Source organism: Cetorhinus maximus, chromosome 15, assembly GCF_964194155.1.
Source record: "Cetorhinus maximus chromosome 15, sCetMax3.hap1.1, whole genome shotgun sequence".
NCBI classification, from domain to species: domain Eukaryota; kingdom Metazoa; phylum Chordata; class Chondrichthyes; order Lamniformes; family Cetorhinidae; genus Cetorhinus; species Cetorhinus maximus.
Window position 1 is genome coordinate 99,895,717 of NC_135893.1, and position 21,174 is coordinate 99,916,890.

General features: G+C 40.2%; 1 protein-coding gene across 3 annotated transcripts in view; it reads right to left on the minus strand.

The window, feature by feature from the left end:
* Positions 1 to 1,730: 1,730 nt before the first annotated feature.
* The window catches only part of stub1 (STIP1 homology and U-Box containing protein 1), a 28,326-nt gene continuing 8,882 nt past the window's right edge, over positions 1,731 to 21,174 (minus strand). For 2 of the 3 annotated variants that reach the window (XM_078559061.1, XM_078559062.1), the window contains 6 exons: positions 18,591 to 18,789; positions 16,251 to 16,416; positions 14,123 to 14,213; positions 6,712 to 6,768; positions 4,981 to 5,097; positions 1,731 to 4,873 (listed from right to left, as the gene is read on the minus strand). In XM_078559061.1, coding sequence (XP_078415187.1) covers positions 4,748 to 4,873; positions 4,981 to 5,097; positions 6,712 to 6,768; positions 14,123 to 14,213; positions 16,251 to 16,416; positions 18,591 to 18,789 — 756 coding nt within the window. In that variant the 3' untranslated portion in view covers positions 1,731 to 4,747. The remainder of the gene's footprint in view (positions 4,874 to 4,980; positions 5,098 to 6,711; positions 6,769 to 14,122; positions 14,214 to 16,250; positions 16,417 to 18,590; positions 18,790 to 21,174) is intronic. The other variant, XM_078559063.1, reaches the window with a different exon arrangement.

Consider the following 21,174-nt stretch of genomic DNA (forward strand, 5'->3'; position numbering starts at 1 on the left):
GGTGGGTGTTCCTACAATATGGACTCCAGCAGTTCAAGAAGGCAGCTCACCACCACCTTCTCAAGGGCAATTAGGGATCAGCAATAAATGCTGGCCACATCCCATGAACAAGTAAAAAAAAACTACATAGCAGAAAATACTAGAATCTGGCCTGATGGGGTTCTGATGCTCTTCAATTATTGAATGAAAGTGGAAATTTCCATGGCACTTCCAAAAGTTGCTTTTATCTGCTGCTTTTGCATTTCAATTTTGCATATTTCAGAGACACAAGGATTGGGCACAATAGTGAACCAGGTATAATTCTGATGGACCATACAGCTGTTTAAGACATTCAAGTGACCAATGGTCATTCTCAGGAGGAAGACTGCAGGCAAACGTAAGTATTGTAGTAAAGATGCATTGGCCCACCCCAGTGAAATGTAAACATGGAATCAAGCCTCCTCGTTCTCAGCATGTAGCGTTGCATGACTCAGAAGAAACCAAGAATGCCAGATCAATGGTGTCTTGCGGGAAGATTAATTTTGAATATTGCTGCAGGGTGACACATGTTACTGAAGCTTTTCATCTTGCACTCATCAGGATAAATTCAAGAATGCCAAATTTCGAACAATCACAACAACTTATACCACAGCAGAAAGGGATACCGATTGGTGGGCAAGTTAACTCTGATTGGCCAACGCCAAACATTGATTTTAGTCCTCTGTAAAGTTTCTTCTTTACCATTGGACTTTGGTCTAGGTGCCTACCAATGCTGTTCCCTGTAACCATTCACAAGCATACTCCAATCACAAAGGTACAGAGCCTTTATTCTGCATCTTCCATATCATAGTAAGATGAACCTACTACTACGGAATTATGGGCAGCAACTTAAGTCAGCACATTGAGACAGTACTATATTATGAAATTGACTATATATCTGTTCAATAAGTTATTAACTCCAAATAGGATTACTGTTCTGAAAAAGATTAGAAGTGAGGTAATAAATCTCACCAGATAAACAAAATTAAGACATCTTAGTAACTGAACACTAGTAAGTTCAGGCCATGTCTTACCCCTCACTACCACACAAGTAGCATTTTACCAAGGTTTTCCAGTATCTGCTCTCAATATTATTTTAACATGGAAGAGTAAAATCACATGATTCCATTTTCAATTCATACAGATCAACATTTGATTGCATGATAGCACTCAGAACATGTGCCAAACCCGTTCTGTAGCTTCATTTGGGCAATAGACTCAAGGTGGAGTTTCAGTAGTTTGCCCAACTCCAGAAGGGCAAAGTTGTTTCATTCAAGCAATGACAGATGGAAGATCCCATCATCCATCCAGCCTGTCCTACGCAATTGTAATATATGTATCATTATATACACACACTATTCTCCCCTCCACCCAAAACCACGTCCCAATAAGCCCAATTTAAGTCTTATAAAACCCAATGTAGGTCCAATGTCATTCCAAAGATTTATGATAGATGTTGGCAGTTTAGGAAAGGAAAGGAACTGAGGAATATCTCCCTCTCCAGGTCACTCTTGCACGCCTTGGTGAATGGGTTAGCATTATCAGATGTCTGGGAGGTTAGCTGAGATGATGGAAGGACAGAGATGAAAGCAAATCCATGAACGAGTTCTTTTTTTAAAAAAAAGTACTTCCAAATACATTCTTCACACACAAGAACAAAGAAAGAAAAGTCACAGAACAATAAACACAAATTAATTCCTCCCATGGACATGTAGAAGAAACTCCTGTTATTTTATTAGATCACATGGTTTTACTCCTAGTCAGATACTGATCAGGTAACATTGTCAATCAATTTCTGGAATTCATTACAGAATGTAAAACTTTCTTAACTATTATGACTAGTCAACACACTGTTAAACAAACATTGACTCTTCAAGTCTTAGACATAGTATTAAATCTGATCCAGGACGAGAGGATGATTTGCCCTCTCGGACAGCTAATTAGACAGAGGCCGCAAATCCACAGCAAAAGGTGACTTAAAGATGTCTCATTCAGAAAGTTTACAAGTCTAGGAAGCAATTCATGAAATGTTTGAGTAGCTGTAACAGTAGAGCAATACACTCAACTTGTTCCATACTTGACTGGGGTTCACACTCTAGATTCCTATGCCAGCAATGTTTCCTAGTCATGGCCAAGTCATCTGAGGATCATTAACCCCAGACTGTGATCAATAGTCAGGACAGCATTCAGAAAACTCGTAAGTTAGGCTGCCCTCCTTTCTGGACTATATGAAGCAGGGAGGTGGGTAAGAGGGATGAATTTGGAGATTTAATTTTTTTCTTAAGTGAGGCAGCCTGTTTTGGTTTGCAAATCATGCCCTTCCATGGTACAGAGCAATGCTGAATGAATAAATGAACAAGTCAGATCAGTCACATTCTTTAGCTGCAGGAAGATCACACAGAAATGACACTTTTTAAACTGACATTGGTGCAGTGGAGTATTCTCTCTACAGTTTGAGGAACAAAAGAGTAATTTGAGCCTTGCCTTAGATTATCCAAACCAGCCTACATATAGTACGAATTAGTTAGTGCACTGTAAACTGTGAATTCTTACAACTGTTTAATTCTGTGTTAATTTAATAAAGCATGCGCAAAACACAACTGCCCCGAAATCCATAAAGTATTTAATCTTCAAGGTAAAACTGAACAGAAATCATAACAGTTGCAAGTCTCCAACATTTTTACTTACACTTATATGGATTGAAACAGAAAGTGTACATTTGTTACAATGATCAACTAAAACCAAATAAAACATGAAGCTGATGGAACAACTGTATACAAAGTTAGAATAGCCCATTCCACCCAAAGCAGGTACACAAAACAAAACTTTTTTCTTGGACTTGAGTTCCTGATTGTATTCAGGGATAGCACAATGACATACACTGGGCATGGACTAATCAGTGGCCAAAATTCCAATGGAAGCAGATGTAAACCAAAGCTATTACACCCCTAGGATGCTTGTAGAACAACTGTTTCCATCACCCATCATTCCTTCAATGCAGCTGGATACCACCAGTGCTGAAACTCATACTTTGCTGTGGTATCTTACCACCATCTCCATTTACAAAATCACAGATAAGCAGTAGGAGGAGGGGGGAGGGATATGAGACATCTCAGTATTGGCAGGTACAGAGCTGAATAATTTACATAATAATCAAAATTCCAATTATTTATAATTTTATTAACATAATGAACACCGTCTTTAAAAGGGACTTAACACCCTATAAGTATGAATATTTCAATACTTGCATTCAGATGTGCCAGATATATTCTAATTTTCTGAAAAAAGTATCAAAGGAAATAAAAGTGATGGGAATCATCAGAGTGCTAAGTGAAATACTGATAAAAATACACCCAAGACAGGAATCACCCGGGTAATAGCACACATTTTTCAGAAACCTTTTTAAGATAGATCAAAAACACTACATGGGGCAAATAATTAACATTTTCACTGAGAGGGTTATCTTCCTACTTGAAAGGAGGGGCAAACTCCAAAGATCTATGGACGAGGTTGCATACCTTTGAATTCCAAGGTTTTCTGCTTTAGTATTCAGTTACGGTCTGTAGGCATTTCATGCACATTTGCAGCAAGTAATTAGTTTGTCCTTCCTGATGGACAAGCTACTCTGAATGGCTTATAGTGGCCACGTTACTGTAGGCACAGGTGAGCATGTTGCTTTAGTTGCTGATCTAAAATGATCCATAGGTACTTGCAAAGAAAAACTCTACTGAGGTCACAACTTTTCAAAACAATCACAGGCACTGTCCTCAATTCACAGATTGCTAGCTCTTGCCCTTGAAATCCTGATCTATTACTGGCATGGCATGCATAAATTAGTTAGGGATCCATAGAAATTTCAGGAAAAGAAGAAAACAAACCACTCAATTAATTCCGCAGGTGCAGCCACAAAGATCAGCTCCAGAAAAGCGCTGGCTCACATCGATCTCACACTCCCTACCTGTAGACACCTATCACCTTGTCTGGGGAGAACCCAGGACCAGCAATGAACAGAGTCATGAATTCCACTGTCCAGTCCTACAATGTCCTCTTGAGATACACCAGCTGATGATAGTACTGACAATAAACTCCGCAGTCTGGATTCTTGTGGAACCAGCGTACCAGCTGAGAGGCAAAGCATTATGTCAGCAAGCAGATCTAATGAGGGGAGGGGACAAGGATTGAAATATGAACTGTGCATAAAACAAGTTTAAATCTGCCCTCAAATGTAAATGCAGGACACAAATTACACATTCCGTCATACAGACTGCTCAAGTGCACTTGATGTCAGGGACTTTCATTTTTCAAACGAGAACAGATACCAATATTTCACAATCAAAAACCTCATCTCAAAGGCCTACAGAACAGAATTCAACTCATTTATCTCTCATACTTAAAAGACTAAAATAGACAAAGAAACAAAAGCTGAGTGAAAGAGACTACCCCCACTGCACCAAGCATTATTAAAGAGCCTGTAACACTTTAATAATTGTTCTAGGTTCAGATTTTCTGTGGCAAATGAGATTTATATACATGCACGTAAAGAAGTTTAAACACAAGCAAAATGATAAGTCCCCCCCTCAGGCACAGAGCCACGGGCGCCTCCTGCGCATCCCCTTTCTCTCCCTCGCTCGGTCTCTGTGGCTTGCTCACTCTCACTCTTCTGGTTAGTACAATTCATCGAGTTGCCACTGCAGTGCAAATGTGCAAGTCCTGATGGTGTTATTCCAGTTCAGTATTCTTCCACCCAGCCATTTTCTGATATAAATGCATCAATTACCTCCTTCATGGCCAGATTTGGAATCAGCTGTTCTTGGGTCAAAGGGCTTCGAGTTACAGGATCAAAGTGGCCCACCCGCTGAAAAAAAAAGAAATATACAAATTAACTACATCTGCTTTGATGTACAGTAGAGGACCATAATACTTGCTAAGTGTCACAGTTCATCAATGTTTCCCTTTCCTGACCTGAAGGTGTTCCTCTATATCTTTCCTGTCATATGTGATTCCACTTGGCGTGATGCACGGCTCCCTCATCAACTCAAAGCTGATCTTTCCACAAAGGTAGTCAGGAATATCCCGCTTCTATACAGAAGAGTGGATCACATTAGATGCAATATAGCAATAACAAAGGAATTTAATATATATATTGATTAGTACTCAGTAACAAACTGTTAATTACTCGATAAGCAACAACTGTCATAATTAATACCCACATAGAAGAATTATCTTACAATTATATGTATTAAACGGGAATTCATTTATAGCTTTTAAATTCATCCCAAGTTTCAATTATTCACTATATAAATGAACATGATCCTTTGATTAAATCACCACTATGAAATAGCTCTAATTATACATAATTCTCCCTATATCACTCCGAAAACAGAAATATTTTAAAATAAAAAGCTTTCTCAAATGTATGAAACGGCAATCTGAGTTTGTTGAAGCAAGGTGGCATGTACAGACAAAGATCCTTCCCAACAGACAATTTTGGACTACAGAGTGGGTTAAAATTGTCACTGCAATAGACCTATCAGGCCAACTGTGGTCACCCAGGCAAAGAGGGATTTGAAAAAAATATGATTGGAGTTACTTGTTTGTCAGAACAATTATGATTTAATATGGTGACATCCTATTCACAGAATCATTCATAACAGTCCCTAGAGAACCGTCCTGAATTCTGCACAATTAAGTAGCGAGTCTGACAGAAATTTACAGGTAAAATCTAGCAATTGACGAATAGTTTAGAAAAAGCAGGACTGAAATAAAAAGACAGGTCCATGATAGGCATCTCAAATCTGGTCAATTGATGCAAAATTTACTTCAAATCTGGTTGGTGGGATCGCATTTAAGGTCAGATGATTTTTATCTATCACAATAATTAATAGCACCTGTGGCGGTCGTCTTGAATTTTATCTAATTGGATTTTCACGTCCCTACTGCTAGATTGAAGATATGTTTCAGATAAAGTTTAATACCTGAAGACCAAGTTTTTTCCAACCAGATCAAACAACAACGCACTAACGATTCATCTCAAATCTGGCACAAGGTAGATTAATTGTTAATGGTGAAATACAAATCATTTTCTGCAAATTAAAATCTGTAGCTGCAATTGTTAATTATTCTGCTCACCCAAGGTTCAGAAAATGGGGGTTATCAGAAGTTTCTACCCCACCACATCTTTCACACCACAAGACCTCCTTCAGGATTCTCAGCCTTAAATTATTCTCCAGTTGCAAGTATGAATAGGAAACCTGCTTCCAGATGTCTAGCAATGCTGTTGTTGATCTGGCTATTGTGTGTGTAACAGCGCATTAGTAAATCCATCCTCCAATTTGTGAATGGGTTACAGCCTAGCCAACAGTCAGCAACCCATATCTACCCCAAAAGGCCAAGCATAAAAGAAAGATAAAAAATTAGTTACATGATGCAGCAAGATATAGCAACATCACCTATACAATGTGGTTAATTACCACATTATGTTTCTTCAATTCAAGTTTATTTTCATTTGTCACCCAGGTTCGCCACCATATATTTTCTCGGTCCTTCTCCATCCCCGCCCACCCCCCCAATACAGTGTGAGAGCATTAGGGGAATTGGGTTCTATGAATAATAAATGTATTGATACCAACAAAAACTTGCATCAGTTTGACCTTTATATGTATCAAACCCTAATTTCCCCATTCAGCAACCCACCTTTCTCTTTTCATCCACCTGGGAGAATAAATCATCCATTTCATTCATGTACTTGTCCTGTGAAATACAAGTAAAATCAATAGTTAAACTTAAACAAAAACACAACTTGTAATCCCTAGCTGTACATTACCAACGTAAGGCACGCCTGCAAGATAGATTTGCTGTGAAAAGGCAAAACAAAAAAAATGTATTTCTTTAATTTAACAATTCAGAAGCATTTTACCCACATTTCTAAATAATATACTTATTTGCTTGCCCAGAAAACCTCAAGGTTTGATTTTCTTTCATTTCATCACTGCACAGTTGTCAAAAAAACAATGAAAAAATGGGACACAATCCAACTATGAGAGGAAAATAACAGGTAGGGAGGCAGAGGACATGCTTTCTTTTACCTGTTGATACCAAAAAGCACCTGTACAATCAGCCAGTTTTTTTCAAAATGATAGTGGGCACAGGAAGCTTGAAAACCAGCTATTTTAAAGCCAATGAGGTCGCCAACAAAAATGGTGCACTCGATTCGGCTTTGGCTCTTTTAGTTCTGTCACAAACAATAGAGAACTAAACCCAGCGTCACCACAGAAAACAATGGAGAACTAAACCCAGCATCGCCACAGAAACAGAGAACTAAACCCAGCATCACCACAGAAACAGAGAACTAAACCCAGCATCAACACAGAAACATACAACGAAACCCAGCATCACCACAGAAACAGACAACTAAACCCAGCATCACCACAGAAACAGAGAACTAAACCCAGCATCACCACAGAAACAGAGTACTAAACCCAGCATCAACACAGAAACAGAGAACTAAACCCAGCATCAACACAGAAACAGAGAACTAAACCCAGCATCAACACAGAAACAGAGAACTAAACCCAGCATCAACACAGAAATAGAGAACTAAACCCAGCATCACCACAGAAATAGAGAAATAAACCCAGCATCACCACAGAAACAGAGAACTAAACCCAGCATCAACACAGAAACAGAACGAAACACAGCATCAACACAGAAAACAATGGAGAACTAAACCCAGCATCAACACAGAAACAGAGAACTAAACCCAGCATCAACACAGAAACAGAGAACTAAACCCAGCATCAACACAGAAACAGAGAACTAAACCCAGCATCACCACAGAAACAGAGAACTAAACCCAGCATCAACACAGAAATAGAGAAATAAACCCAGCATCACCACAGAAACAGAGAACTAAACCCAGCATCAACACAGAAACAGAACTAAACACAGCATCAACACAGAAAACAATGGAGAACTAAACCCAGCATCAACACAGAAACAGAGAACTAAACCCAGCATCAACACAGAAACAGAGAACTAAACCCAGCATCAACACAGAAACAGAGAACTAAACCCAGCATCAACACAGAAACAGAGAACTAAACCCAGCATCGCCACAGAAACAGAGAACCAAACCCAGCATCAACACAGAAACAGAGAACTAAACCCAGCATCACCACAGAAACAGAGAACTAATCCCAGCATCACCACAGAAACAGAGAACTAAACCCAGCATCACCACAGAAACAGAGAACCAAACCCAACATCACCACAGAAACAGAGAACCAAACCCAACATCACCACAGAAACAGAGAACTAAACCCAGCGTCACCACAGAAACAGAGAACTAAACCCAGCATCAACACAGAAACAGAGAACTAAACCCAGCATCACCACAGAAATAGAGAACTAAACCCAGCATCACCACAGAAACAGAGAACTAAACCCAGCATCAACACAGAAACAGAGAACTAGACCCAGCATCACCACAGAAACTGAGAACTAAACCCAGCATCAACACAGAAAACAATGGAGAACTAAACCCAGCATCAACACAGAAACAGAGAACTAAACCCAGCAACAACACAGAAACAGAGAACTAAACCCAACATCAACACAGAAACAGAGAACTAAACCCAGCATCGCCACAGAAACAGAGAACTAGACCCAGCATCACCACAGAAACTGAGAACTAAACCCAGCATCAACACAGAAAACAATGGAGAACTAAACCCAGCATCAACACAGAAACAGAGAACTAAACCCAGCAACAACACAGAAACAGAGAACTAAACCCAACATCAACACAGAAACAGAGAACTAAACCCAGCATCGCCACAGAAACAGAGAACCAAACCCAACATCACCACAGAAACAGAGAACTAAACCCAGCATCACCACAGAAACAGAACTAAACCCAGCATCACCACAGAAATAGAGAACTAAACCCAGCATCACCACAGAAATAGAGAAATAAACCCAGCATCACCACAGAAACAGAGAACTAAACCCAGCATCAACACAGAAACAGAACTAAACACAGCATCACCACAGAAACAGAGAACTAAACCCAGCATCACCACAGAAATAGAGAAATAAACCCAGCATCACCACAGAAACAGAGAACTAAACCCAGCATCAACACAGAAACAGAACTAAACACAGCATCACCACAGAAACAGAGAACTAAACCCAGCATCACCACAGAAACAGAGAACCAAACCCAACATCACCACAGAAACAGAGAACTAAACCCAGCATCAACACAGAAACAGAGCTAAACACAGCATCACCACAGAAACAGAGAACTAATCCCAGCATCACCACAGAAACAGAGAACTAAACCCAGCATCACCACAGAAACAGAGAACTAAACCCAGCATCAACACAGAAACAGAGAACTAAACCCAGCATCAACACAGAAACAGAGAACTAAACCCAGCACCAACACAGAAACAGAGAACTAAACCCAGCATCAACACAGAAACAGAGAACTAAACCCAGCACCAACACAGAAACAGAGAACTAAACCCAGCATCAACACAGAAACAGAGAACTAAACCCAGCATCACCTCAGAAACAGAGAACTAAACCCAGCATCAACACAGAAACAGAGAACTAAACCCAGCATCAACACAGAAACTGAGAACTAAACCCAGCATCAACACAGAAACAGAGAACTAAACCCAGCATCAACACAGAAACAGAGAACTAAACCCAGCATCACCACAGAAACAGAGAACTAAACCCAGCATCAACACAGAAACAGAGAACTAAACCCAGCATCAACACAGAAACAGAGAACTAAACCCAGCACCAACACAGAAACAGAGAACTAAACCCAGCATCAACACAGAAACAGAGAACTAAACCCAGCACCAACACAGAAACTGAGAACTAAACCCAGCATCAACACAGAAACAGAGAACTAAACCCAGCATCAACACAGAAACAGAGAACTAAACCCAGCATCAACACAGAAACTGAGAACTAAACCCAGCATCAACACAGAAACAGAGAACTAAACCCAGCATCAACACAGAAACAGAGAACTAAACCCAGCATCAACACAGAAACAGAGAACTAAACCCAGCATCAACACAGAAACAGAGAACTAAACCCAGCATCAACACAGAAACAGAGAACTAAACCCAGCATCACCTCAGAAACAGAGAACTAAACCCAGCATCAACACAGAAACAGAGAACTAAACCCAGCACCAACACAGAAACAGAGAACTAAACCCAGCATCAACACAGAAACAGAGAACTAAACCCAGCACCAACACAGAAACAGAGAACTAAACCCAGCATCAACACAGAAACAGAGAACTAAACCCAGCATCACCTCAGAAACAGAGAACTAAACCCAGCATCAACACAGAAACAGAGAACTAAACCCAGCATCAACACAGAAACTGAGAACTAAACCCAGCATCAACACAGAAACAGAGAACTAAACCCAGCATCAACACAGAAACAGAGAACTAAACCCAGCATCAACACAGAAACAGAGAACTAAACCCAGCATCACCACAGAAACAGAGAACTAAACCCAGCATCACCTCAGAAACAGAGAACTAAACCCAGCATCAACACAGAAACAGAGAACTAAACCCAGCATCAACACAGAAACTGAGAACTAAACCCAGCATCAACACAGAAACAGAGAACTAAACCCAGCATCAACACAGAAACAGAGAACTAAACCCAGCATCAACACAGAAACAGAGAACAAAACCCAGCATCAACACAGAAACAGAGAACTAAACCCAGCACCAACACAGAAACAGAGAACTAAACCCAGCATCACCACAGAAACAGAGAACTAAACCCAGCATCACCACAGAAACAGAGAACTAAACCCAGCATCACCTGAGAAACAGAGAACTAAACCCAGCATCAACACAGAAACAGAGAACTAAACCCAGCATCACCACAGAAACAGAGAACTAAACCCAGCATCACCACTGAAAGTGAGAACTAAACCCAGCATCACCACTGAAAGTGAGAACTAAACCCAGTGTTACCACTGAAAGTGAGAACCAACCCAGCATCACCACAGAAAACAATGGAGAGCTAAACCCAGCATCAGCAGCTCGATGCAATATATGACAATTGCTTAGTTGGTCACCAGATAGTATGCTTGAGGGAGGAGAGAAATATTAAAGCAAATATAGACTGTATAATATGCCCATATGTTTCGTTACAAGTTACAGGCAGTCTGTAACTGATAAATGGAAAAGGGTTTTTTGCAGTAAGAACTGTGAATGGTTTAATAGTTTGGATAATGCAAATTATTTGGTGTCTTTAAAGTCCCTTAATTCAAGTTTAAGTTGATTGCATCTGATAGTCATGAAGCTCCAGCTATTGGTTCAGGGGTTTTCAGGTTCTCTTTATCAAATCACTGATAGTGATCTAGAGTCTTTGAAGAGGGAACTGCTGAAGGGAATTAGCTAAGTCAGATAATTTCTGTAGTTAGCTAGGAAGAAGTTTAAGATAACACTACCTAAAAGAGCAATTCTAACACAATTTTACAGAAAGAGTTACAGCTATTTTCCCCTATCCAAATTAGCAAATTTGGCAGAGCAGGCTCAAAAGGACCAAATGATCTTATTGACTGGCTGTTATGGCAGAGCCGATGGTCAATGCTGAGTTGTTCAAATCCCAAAGGGAACCTTGAAGCAACTGCCACAATTTGTTTTGCAATTTGCATAAATTTTGAGACACGTGCCTTGAATTCAGTCATAATAAGGCCACCAAGTCTTAAAGGTTTTTACAAAACTAGATTAAACATTTATTAATAAGAGAAATGATCTTAAACACAGATCTACAAATTACTACTATGATAACTTCTAAATCCCCTAATTAATCTGACTTGCACTTACACTTCCGTTAAGGCAACAGTAAGACACATAAGTTTTAAAAGACCCAGGCAAGGTGACACACACTACCCTGAACCAGTCAGATTCAAGGGGAGTTTTCTTAACTTCAGTTCTTTGAAAACAGCAGCTTGAGGCATAGATGCTGAAGGCTTTTCACACTGTGAAAAGGTCTGGGGTACTCTGTTCATGGCACACAATGTCTGGTTACAGAACTTACCATTAACACAAGAAAAATGCATTGGAAAAACTGAACTGTAACCCACGTTCAATATTTTATTTATTAAAGTAAGCAAAAAAGAGAAAGTTATTTCCCCAGTTATAAAAATGCCTACCATTACACACAGCCTTCGCACCTTTATAAATATTTTCCCCTTTGAATGCAAATTCCCATTGTTTCACTATGTCTTTGGACTTTATCTTTCTGATAATAAAAATCTCTCATAGCACTAAGTTTTACCAGTAATCTTTGAGAAAAATAAACACACAGTTTCTAAACTTCACCTGGCTAGGTGACACATTTCACCCCTGCTTTGAAAACAATCTACTCTGATTTATTTTAAAATGCGAATGTCCTTTTACTCCTTACATTCTAAGCTTCCCCCATGTTTACAGCAAAGCCTTCAGACCAGCTGCCTTTAAGCCTATTAAGTCTGTCACACACATAGACACCTACAGACACAGATACTATTTCACAATAAATTCCAATAATGTTATGAGAATTATTATATCTTCCTGACACTGGCGGAGCAGATTCAAAGAATCAAATGGCCTATTCCTGCTTCTTATGCTCTTATCCCATTGCCTTCCAAGATTTAATGGTTCTTTGCTTGATTTCTTAAAATAAATGTCTTTACATCAAACAGAATCCAATGGATCTCAGTTCTAGCAACAGCATATCCAACTCTGTCAACATTGGAAGCTCCATGTGTAACACCTAATTCCAAAAGATACAGTTCAAAACAGTGTTCAATTTATCAAAGAACACCTGAAAATGTATCACCTTCATCAAAAAAAAGCTTATCCATCCTTACAATTAATATTCTGAAAAGGATATACCACTTTCTGGACTGATTCCAGTCTTCTCAAAGTATCCTATGTTTTTGATCATGTTAACTTTATTATTACATAAACGTAAACAATTGTTTAGCCTGTGTAAAGTTAACTAAACATGCTATTTATTGATGCCCGAATTATAATGGACATTATACATAGTTTCCAAGAAGCAATTTATTGTGACTAAAGTTAAGTATTGGGTCTGGGGTACTCTGTTCATGGCAGACAATGTCTGGTTACAGAACTTACCATTAACACAAGAAAAATGCATTGGAAAAACTGCCCACGTTCAATATTTTATTAAAGTAAACGAAAAAGAGAAAATCATTTCCCCAGCTATAAAACAACAGGGGAAATTTTTTGGAGGCGACAGGATTCTTGGCTGCTGGTTTTGAATGACCCACCTTGCCTCCTGCTGGCAAATCAGAGGCCAAGCACTCTACTGAACGGCAGTGCCACTGGGGAGGCAGTGGCTGCTGCCAGAACACAATCCGCTGAAGGCCAAGAATCACGGAGCGACTCAGGTCAAAGATAAATTATGGCGGGAGGGCTTTCGTGGTGTGGGGTCAGGGGGGACAGAGTGTAGGGAGATCTGCAGCAAGGAGGGATGGGAAAAATTGGTGGCAGGGGGTATAGCAGCGGGCTCCCCCTTTCCTGATGTCAGTCCCTTTAAATCAGGCAGTGATTGCCTTTAAACAAGGGACACTCCCCCACCCCCCAAAACCTTTGGAGGCCACATGCAACCTGCACAATTTTGCACGTCGCGCTCCCCGCACAGCAATAGACCCACCTGCCGCTGGATTAATACGTGTGGCAGCAACTAGAGACCCTTAATCGAGCATTAATTGCCCGCTTAAGGGCCTCAATTGGCAGAGAGATTTAATCAGGGTGCAGGCAAGAAGGTGGTGGGCTCCCCACTCACCACAAAACCTGCCTAATTAAACGCCCTCCTTGCCTCCAAACACACCACAGGGGATAACATAAAATACCATCTGAAGAGGAAAATAAAAAAAAGGAAGTGATCAAATTCTTGGTACTGCTCAAGTAATTTTAACTATGAACTACAACATTCCTTCACTGGATTCATGAAGACCAAAGATTGTGCATCTATATTATTCCATTTTAATATTCAAACAGTAAAACACTCACAACAAAGAAAATAGGCCTTACATGTCTGGCTTCTATCTTTGCAATTTCCATTCGAGTTCGGGAATCATCCACGTTCTCTTCATAGTGTTTCCGTTTACATTGTTCCACTTCCCTATTGAATGGAAAGAACTAATACAGTAACTAACTAACAACACGTCTTCATGCAGTGGAACTTTAACACTGTAGGAGTTTATTTCCTGTCACCAGAGCAGCAAAACTGCTTTGACTTGAGAGTCCACCAAAATCAGAGAGGCAAAAGATCCAGGGTCCTTCCTACACACTCCTACCATAATGCCACCAGGAGTGTGTCAGAAGAACTCAATCACTTCTGGATTTGCACTAGGGATTCTATGAGTTTGTAAAGGCAGCAACTGGAGGTCTTGTGGTGCAGTGGTAGCATCCCTACCTCTGGATTCAAGTCCCACTTCATGACCTGATGGTCTTGCAAGGTGTGTTCATAACGTAGCCAAACAGGTTGATTATCAGCCTGTAAATCTTTCCAATGAGCCTGATGGCAGGTGGTAAAAGTAGGAAAGTTTTCTGGTCAGCCATACTGCAGAAGACAACAGCAAACCATTGCAATACTTTGCCAAGCATAATTATGGACCCCAATCCAATGGAAGTCCATTGTCACCAACACCCTGTTATCGCACAGTACCTGAAGGAGCTTCTGCCTACAAGATAAGCTACGCAAGGTGGGGTGACCATGGATTCCTATTACAAGGAGCTCACGCAATACAAGGTGCACATCAGCTGGCACATTGGCAGTAGTACGCCATGCCTAGCAGGCTCCAAATGGCACCCACCAGTGTCCAGGCTAAGACTGGACCGTGAAGATTTAACTCCTGCGGTTTTTAAAAACAAATACTTTTTTAAAAAACAATTTCATTAAGAGATCAGAGGAGGTGTCACTTCATCCATCAGCAATTGCAAAACCTCCGCTCTTAACCTGGCACAGTATGGTGCAGTTTGTGGCACAGGCAGGCACCTCGTTTAAATCCCTCCATGACTTCACCCTTCCCAACTCTGTAACTTCCTTGAGCACCACAAGTACCCTCCCACCACCCCACAAAATACATTGCCTTGTACATTCCCCTTAAACTTCTGCCACCATTGGTGGCTGTGCCTTCAGCCTTCTAGGCCCAACGCTTTCTAATTCTTTTTTCAAACCCCTCAGGGCCTTCCTTATTTCTTTGACCAAATTTTTGTTCAGCCCTCCCAATATCTCCCTTTTTTAGGTGTGTCTACTTTTGTTTGGTTACGCATCTGTAAGTGCCTTGGGATGTTTTCGCTACATTAAAAGGTGCTAAATAGATTCACATTGTTGTTGTTGGGAGCTTAAACTAAGTCCAACGATATGATCTACTAGTGCATGTATATTCTTGGTAGCAATTCATAGTGCTTAAAGCCTTCAACACAATGTCTGAAATTAATGCCAAAATAGCAATAGGAAACTAAACTGAACCCTTAGAAATCTGAAGGGAAACAAAATCAAAACAAAAAAAAAAACTGTTGGTGTGAATTTGAACCTCACAGTTATGGTCTGGCAGCAATGGTAAATAAGACCCAAAACTGCAAATTAAATTACAAAATTAATTAATTTTGTGCTGTTTGGGATTGACGAGATGGATATTGCCAATGGCTGCACGTTCATACTATTTTAGTGGCATGCCTTAAGCAGCAGAATTTCTCATGTAATTCCAACCTTAACAATCTGTGGAATGTGCTTTATTTTTAAAAAAAGGAGTAATGGTCTTTCTACCCCATATTTAATGTAGCTTAGACATCTATCTTTTGTATGAGCCATTTTCCAGGCAACAAGGATGGCAAAAGATCCCGGAAAAGCCAACATAAATAAATACTGGGATAAGAAGTGAAATTGTTAAAATGTTATATTTGGGATTAATGTTATGCATAAGTGTCGAGGAAGCTTTTTCATACTGGAACCAAATCTGTACCTTGTCCTGAGAGTGCAGGCTCCTGGCAACAAGGGGTAAAAGTGTTCCTTTTCACCCCTGCCTTCTTGGTAAAATCTCTAACCTTAATGAAAATAAAATCAAGCAAGCTTTCTCAGAGTGTTTGGAAATTAAGCCCATCTGGTTGTTCTCTGTCCTATAAATGGAGGCACTCAAAACTAGCCACTCCATACCTTTCCTTTTCTGAGAGGATCAATTTGGTGAGGTAGTCGTGGAGGTCATTCTCCTGCTGAATTCGTTTATCTTCAATGCTGTTCCATCGCTTCTTCTTTGCTATCCTCAGAGCACTTGGAATATCATCCCCAAAATTCAGCCTTTGTTCTTTTGCCAAATTATAAGCTGGAAAAAGGGAGTTTGTACACAAGCTATAAAAACAGAAAGCAACAAATCACCCAAGCTTCCCAAGAATGAGCAGGGCTCAAATAAGGGCAGCCATTACTTAACAAGCATTACATTTCTTTCATACTTTTAACCAAATATAAATCAAGGAACTGAATCCAAACTGACCAGGGTCAGAAGTGAAATTGTCAGAAAGTTCTAAATGTGGCATTAACATTGTTCGTTAGTGGAGAGGAAGCCTTTTTTATGCATACAACCAATGACGTACCTGACATAGAGCACACACTGCTGCCCACAGCTGGTAAAAGTGTTCCACCCACCCTCCATATCCCGCCCCCCCCGCCCTGACTTCTCAAGTATTATCGGCAACTTAAATGAGCATAACACTTGTTCCATTCAGAATAATTACTAATTACAATAACTCTTTGGGATTAACAACACCTCAAACTATTATCTCGCTAATGTTCATCAATAACAGCAGCCTGTTAAAGATTGCAGTTCACTTCCCTTTAAATCTCAGGAACAGATTTACAACAATGTCAATTCAGAGGGGTCCTTTTTTAATTAGAACTGATAGTAACTATTTTACAGGGATTCAATTTGAGAGAGTTTCTTCTGTTTTATATTCGCCACTTACGCTCTCATATGGCTGTGAAATATCTAAATAAGAAAAGTCTGTGCACGTTTACACAGGGAAAATATGCACACCTAGGTACTTTAAAAAAAAAAATTTAATAGAGATCTGCACCGGCCCAACAGTGATGTGGCTCCATATGTCAAGACCAGATTAAAGCACCAGGGTCTTGACATAAATAGGACTTTAGCAGCTTGTACATAGCACCCAACTGTCAGTGATAAAGGATTTGCAAAGACAATAAATTTAACCCTTAGACCACTTGCACAACTTAGCCTGGTCAACAAATTTAAAGCTCCAGTTCACACACAAAGGTAGATAAAACCTGATTACGCTAAGAATAATGTTAAAGTTTCTGAAGTAGCTTCATTATAAAGTTTTCGAAGTTTACTTGCTTTTTGTTATACTTTCCTCTGTATCACTTTGCTTCAATATTTGTTTTAAATCTTACATAATTTATTTTATTTTTTAAAAATTGACTTGGTTTTCTTGCATCATTCCATCCTCCTTCCCAGACCTGCAATATGATTTGGTTGAAAAACTGACCCTTGGAATAGTTTTCCAGCTAATCAAGGAGTTAAGCATCAATATTTGACTTGGTCACATTGCTGAGTGACATGTTTTTGGAACTGGTCTTCACAGTGCAAAAGGACCTGATGAAATAACTTGTCAGTGGTCCTGAGGAGTGACCACAGTGAATCTTCATTCCTCTCCTACCTTCATCTATCTATCTGATGGGACAAATGTCTCTCCCCTTGGAGCGTAGCTATTAGGTTTTTTATGAAATTATTTGAAAGCACTCTCAACTTGGCTCCATTAATCATCTAACTATAATGCAAAATTGCACACATCTGGTAGTGTTGTTCAGGGACACCTAGCGATGGTTAGTATAGAAATTGCCATGGCGGTGCACCTGGATTGAGAGGGTCAGCACATTGGCGAGACACAAGGAGCTCTACACTGCATCTGGCCTGTGCTACACCAGATCTTGAAAATGCTGGATATTGGTGTAAAAAAGTGAGAGAAAGCGCTTGACTCCACAACACTGGGTGTTCATACACTTTTGAGCACAGCTAACTGATTACACTTATCCGGTGAAAATCTCACTTTGATTAAGTTCACAGTGGGAATAGTTACAAAAAAAATCCAATGTACTTCTATAAAATACCTGAGTGGGACAGTGGAAGTCCAATTAATTTAAGGGAGCACAGATATATTCTTAAACTTGTGGAGAGATATCAGGGAACTAAACAGTCACCACTTTTTAAGGTCATTGCTTAACAGCACTTAAACGATTAGAAAGTTTCCTTAAAAAGTTTAAAGCAATGAAATTGTTAAGTCAGTAATCAAAGACACATATGACCAGCTCTATACAGTGTTACAATCTGCACCCATAATTGTTCTCATGCAGAGTTCGCAATTGCTAGCAACTCTTATCTGTAGGCCTACAGCGATAAGATCGCTTGCCATTCCTATTGACGCATTTCAGTAAACACTTCTGCACTGATTGGCTATGAAGACGAAAAGCAGGACCCCTCACCTCGTTGCAGGTTGCCGATAGCTTCATCATAATTCTCCATTTCCAGTAGGCACTGTCCCAGGAAGAAGTGGGCTTTAACAGACTGGCTGTCTAACTCGAGGGCATGTTTACAGTCTGCCACTGCCTTATCAAACTGTTGCATCTTTACATAACACAGCGCACGATTAGTGTAGTACACAGCCACAGATGGGTTACGGTTCTGAAAAACAAAGCCAAAGAGATGGAAGTAAATATCATGAGAGTAAAGAGGTAAACTGGAAAGTTGCAGCTTTAATCAGCAAACTAAACAGTGCTAACGCAAATAAATCAGTGCTGCACTCAGGACAATATTATATTAGAAGACAGTGAATTCCCTTGAAATCTTAATCAGGAAGAATGCAATGTCTTTTGGAGCTTGCACATTTGTTAACTGCTGAGATTGATTTTTCTGTAATAAATTGTTTCTCATTCTGCTTTTTAAGGCAATGGCAAGAGTATAAGAATATTGTTTTAAAAAATTAAAGCACAGGAAAATGTTGGGAGTTTTCAATGACCGACAAAGTAGTGTCTTACAACATAGAGTGGAGCCTCTCCAAATCAGGTGCATCGAGTCCCACTTCAGTACACTTACTCTGGATTTTTGCTTTGGGAAAGGAATGAGAAAAGGGATGGATAAAAAGCCATTTCTCTTTCTCCTAGGCTAAAGAATTACTTCCTGCGTGACTTATGAGTGAAAGCCTTAATTTCCACCCAGAGCTTTCTGTCAAGAATGCATTCTCTTACCCATTTCAAAGGACCCAATGAATCTTTGGATATATCTCAGGAGTTTGACCCAGTCATCCAATGATAATGGCTCTTCACTGTATTGCAAATTTGGTAAAGACAATCTCTCAAAGCGCCCAACTGCTGCAAGATGTGTAAGAAAAGTCAGGACATCAGGAAATAGGCAGATAACCTGCATTCCAGGTGTAGTTTATATATATTCAGTCACATGCTTTATCTACATTTGAAAGTCCAAGAGCAAGAACTTCTATGTAGCTAGTGGGAATGAGTTTACATCAGATTCTTCCCAATGACAGGTTTCTGAACGCAGAAGTCAATCCGAGGACTGAAGACTACAACCACCAGGCACCAGACACGACACAACCTGAAATTACTCAGCAGGTCAGGCAGCATCTGAGACAGATCGGAAATGTTAAACTCGGTTTCTCTCTGCACAGGTGCTGCCTGGCCTGCTGAATTTTTCCAGCATTTTTTTGTTTTTATTTCAGATTTTCAGCATCCGCAGTATTTTGCTTTTGCATGATACAGCCTGGAATGCCTGAAAAAAAATATAGTTGAAGCTCTAGTAGAAAAGGTGTTTTCCACTGAATGGTCACCCAATCTTGTGTGTTGTAAAGGGAGATACATATACACTCACTGGTGCCTCTCAGTGAACCCTTCTCAATCATTTATGCTATAGAACAGGTCGGCAGGTACAGACTGGGACCAGATAGTGTTGAACATCCATTATTTGATATCGAGAGCTTCAAATGAATCCCACAGCCCACAGTTCCAACTTATGTTGTCACTGGGACAATTCTACATTCGTTTTTCGCTTTAGCATTTTAGTGGATCCGCAAATATCTGAGACCATACCCGATAACAGTAATCCCAATAGTCAGGAAAGGAAACTGCACACCTGGCCCACCAAGATCAACAACTGGCATTTATATAGTGACTTTAAAGTCATAAATGACCTTCTAGGTGACTGGGACAAAGGTGAACTATCACTTCTCGTCCCTCCCGGCCTGTCTACAGTCTTTGGCATGGTTGACCATTCCATCCTCCTCGAACGCCTCTCCACAGTTGTCCAGCTGGGTGAAACTGCATTCGTCTGATTCCATTCCTTTATGTAACCAGTTGTAGCCAGGGAATCACCTGTAATGGCTTCACTTCTCTTCCTGCTCCTGCAATGTTACCTCTGGTGTCCCCCAGAGATCTACCCTTGGACCCTTCTATTTCTCATCTATATGTTGCTCCTTGGAGACATCATCCGAAAACACAATGCCACTTTCCACATGTACACTGGCAATCCCCAGCACTACCTCAACACCAACTCTCAACCACTCCACTGTCTCTATATTGTCTCACTGTTTGCCTAACATCCGGTACTGCGATTCTAACGCAAACTGTCTTTAGCCACCGACTCCGTCCCCCTCCCTGGCAGACTCAACAGCAACATTCAAAACATTGAAAAAAATAGCTGGAAAAAATTACAGGTCTACGGGGAAACAGGAATGGTGGAATAATTGGATAGTTGTACCAAACAGCCCCTACAAGCACTTTTGTGCTGCATCATTGTATGACCCCAGGTGTGAAAACTTCTACTGGGGGGTCAGTCCAAGTTTACAACATCCACCAGCATAAAGCCAGCCTAAAACTAGTAAGTCCCAATAACAAATTGCATATTCGAAGGTATTCATAGCTAACCATGCTCATCATGTGAAACCACCTCCAAATTCCCCAAAATTTTAATTTAAAAGAAGTTGAAGCGGTAGAGCCTGACGCCACCATTAAGACATCTTCTCGCCTCCTGCCCCTCACCACAGTAACAATTTCCTGT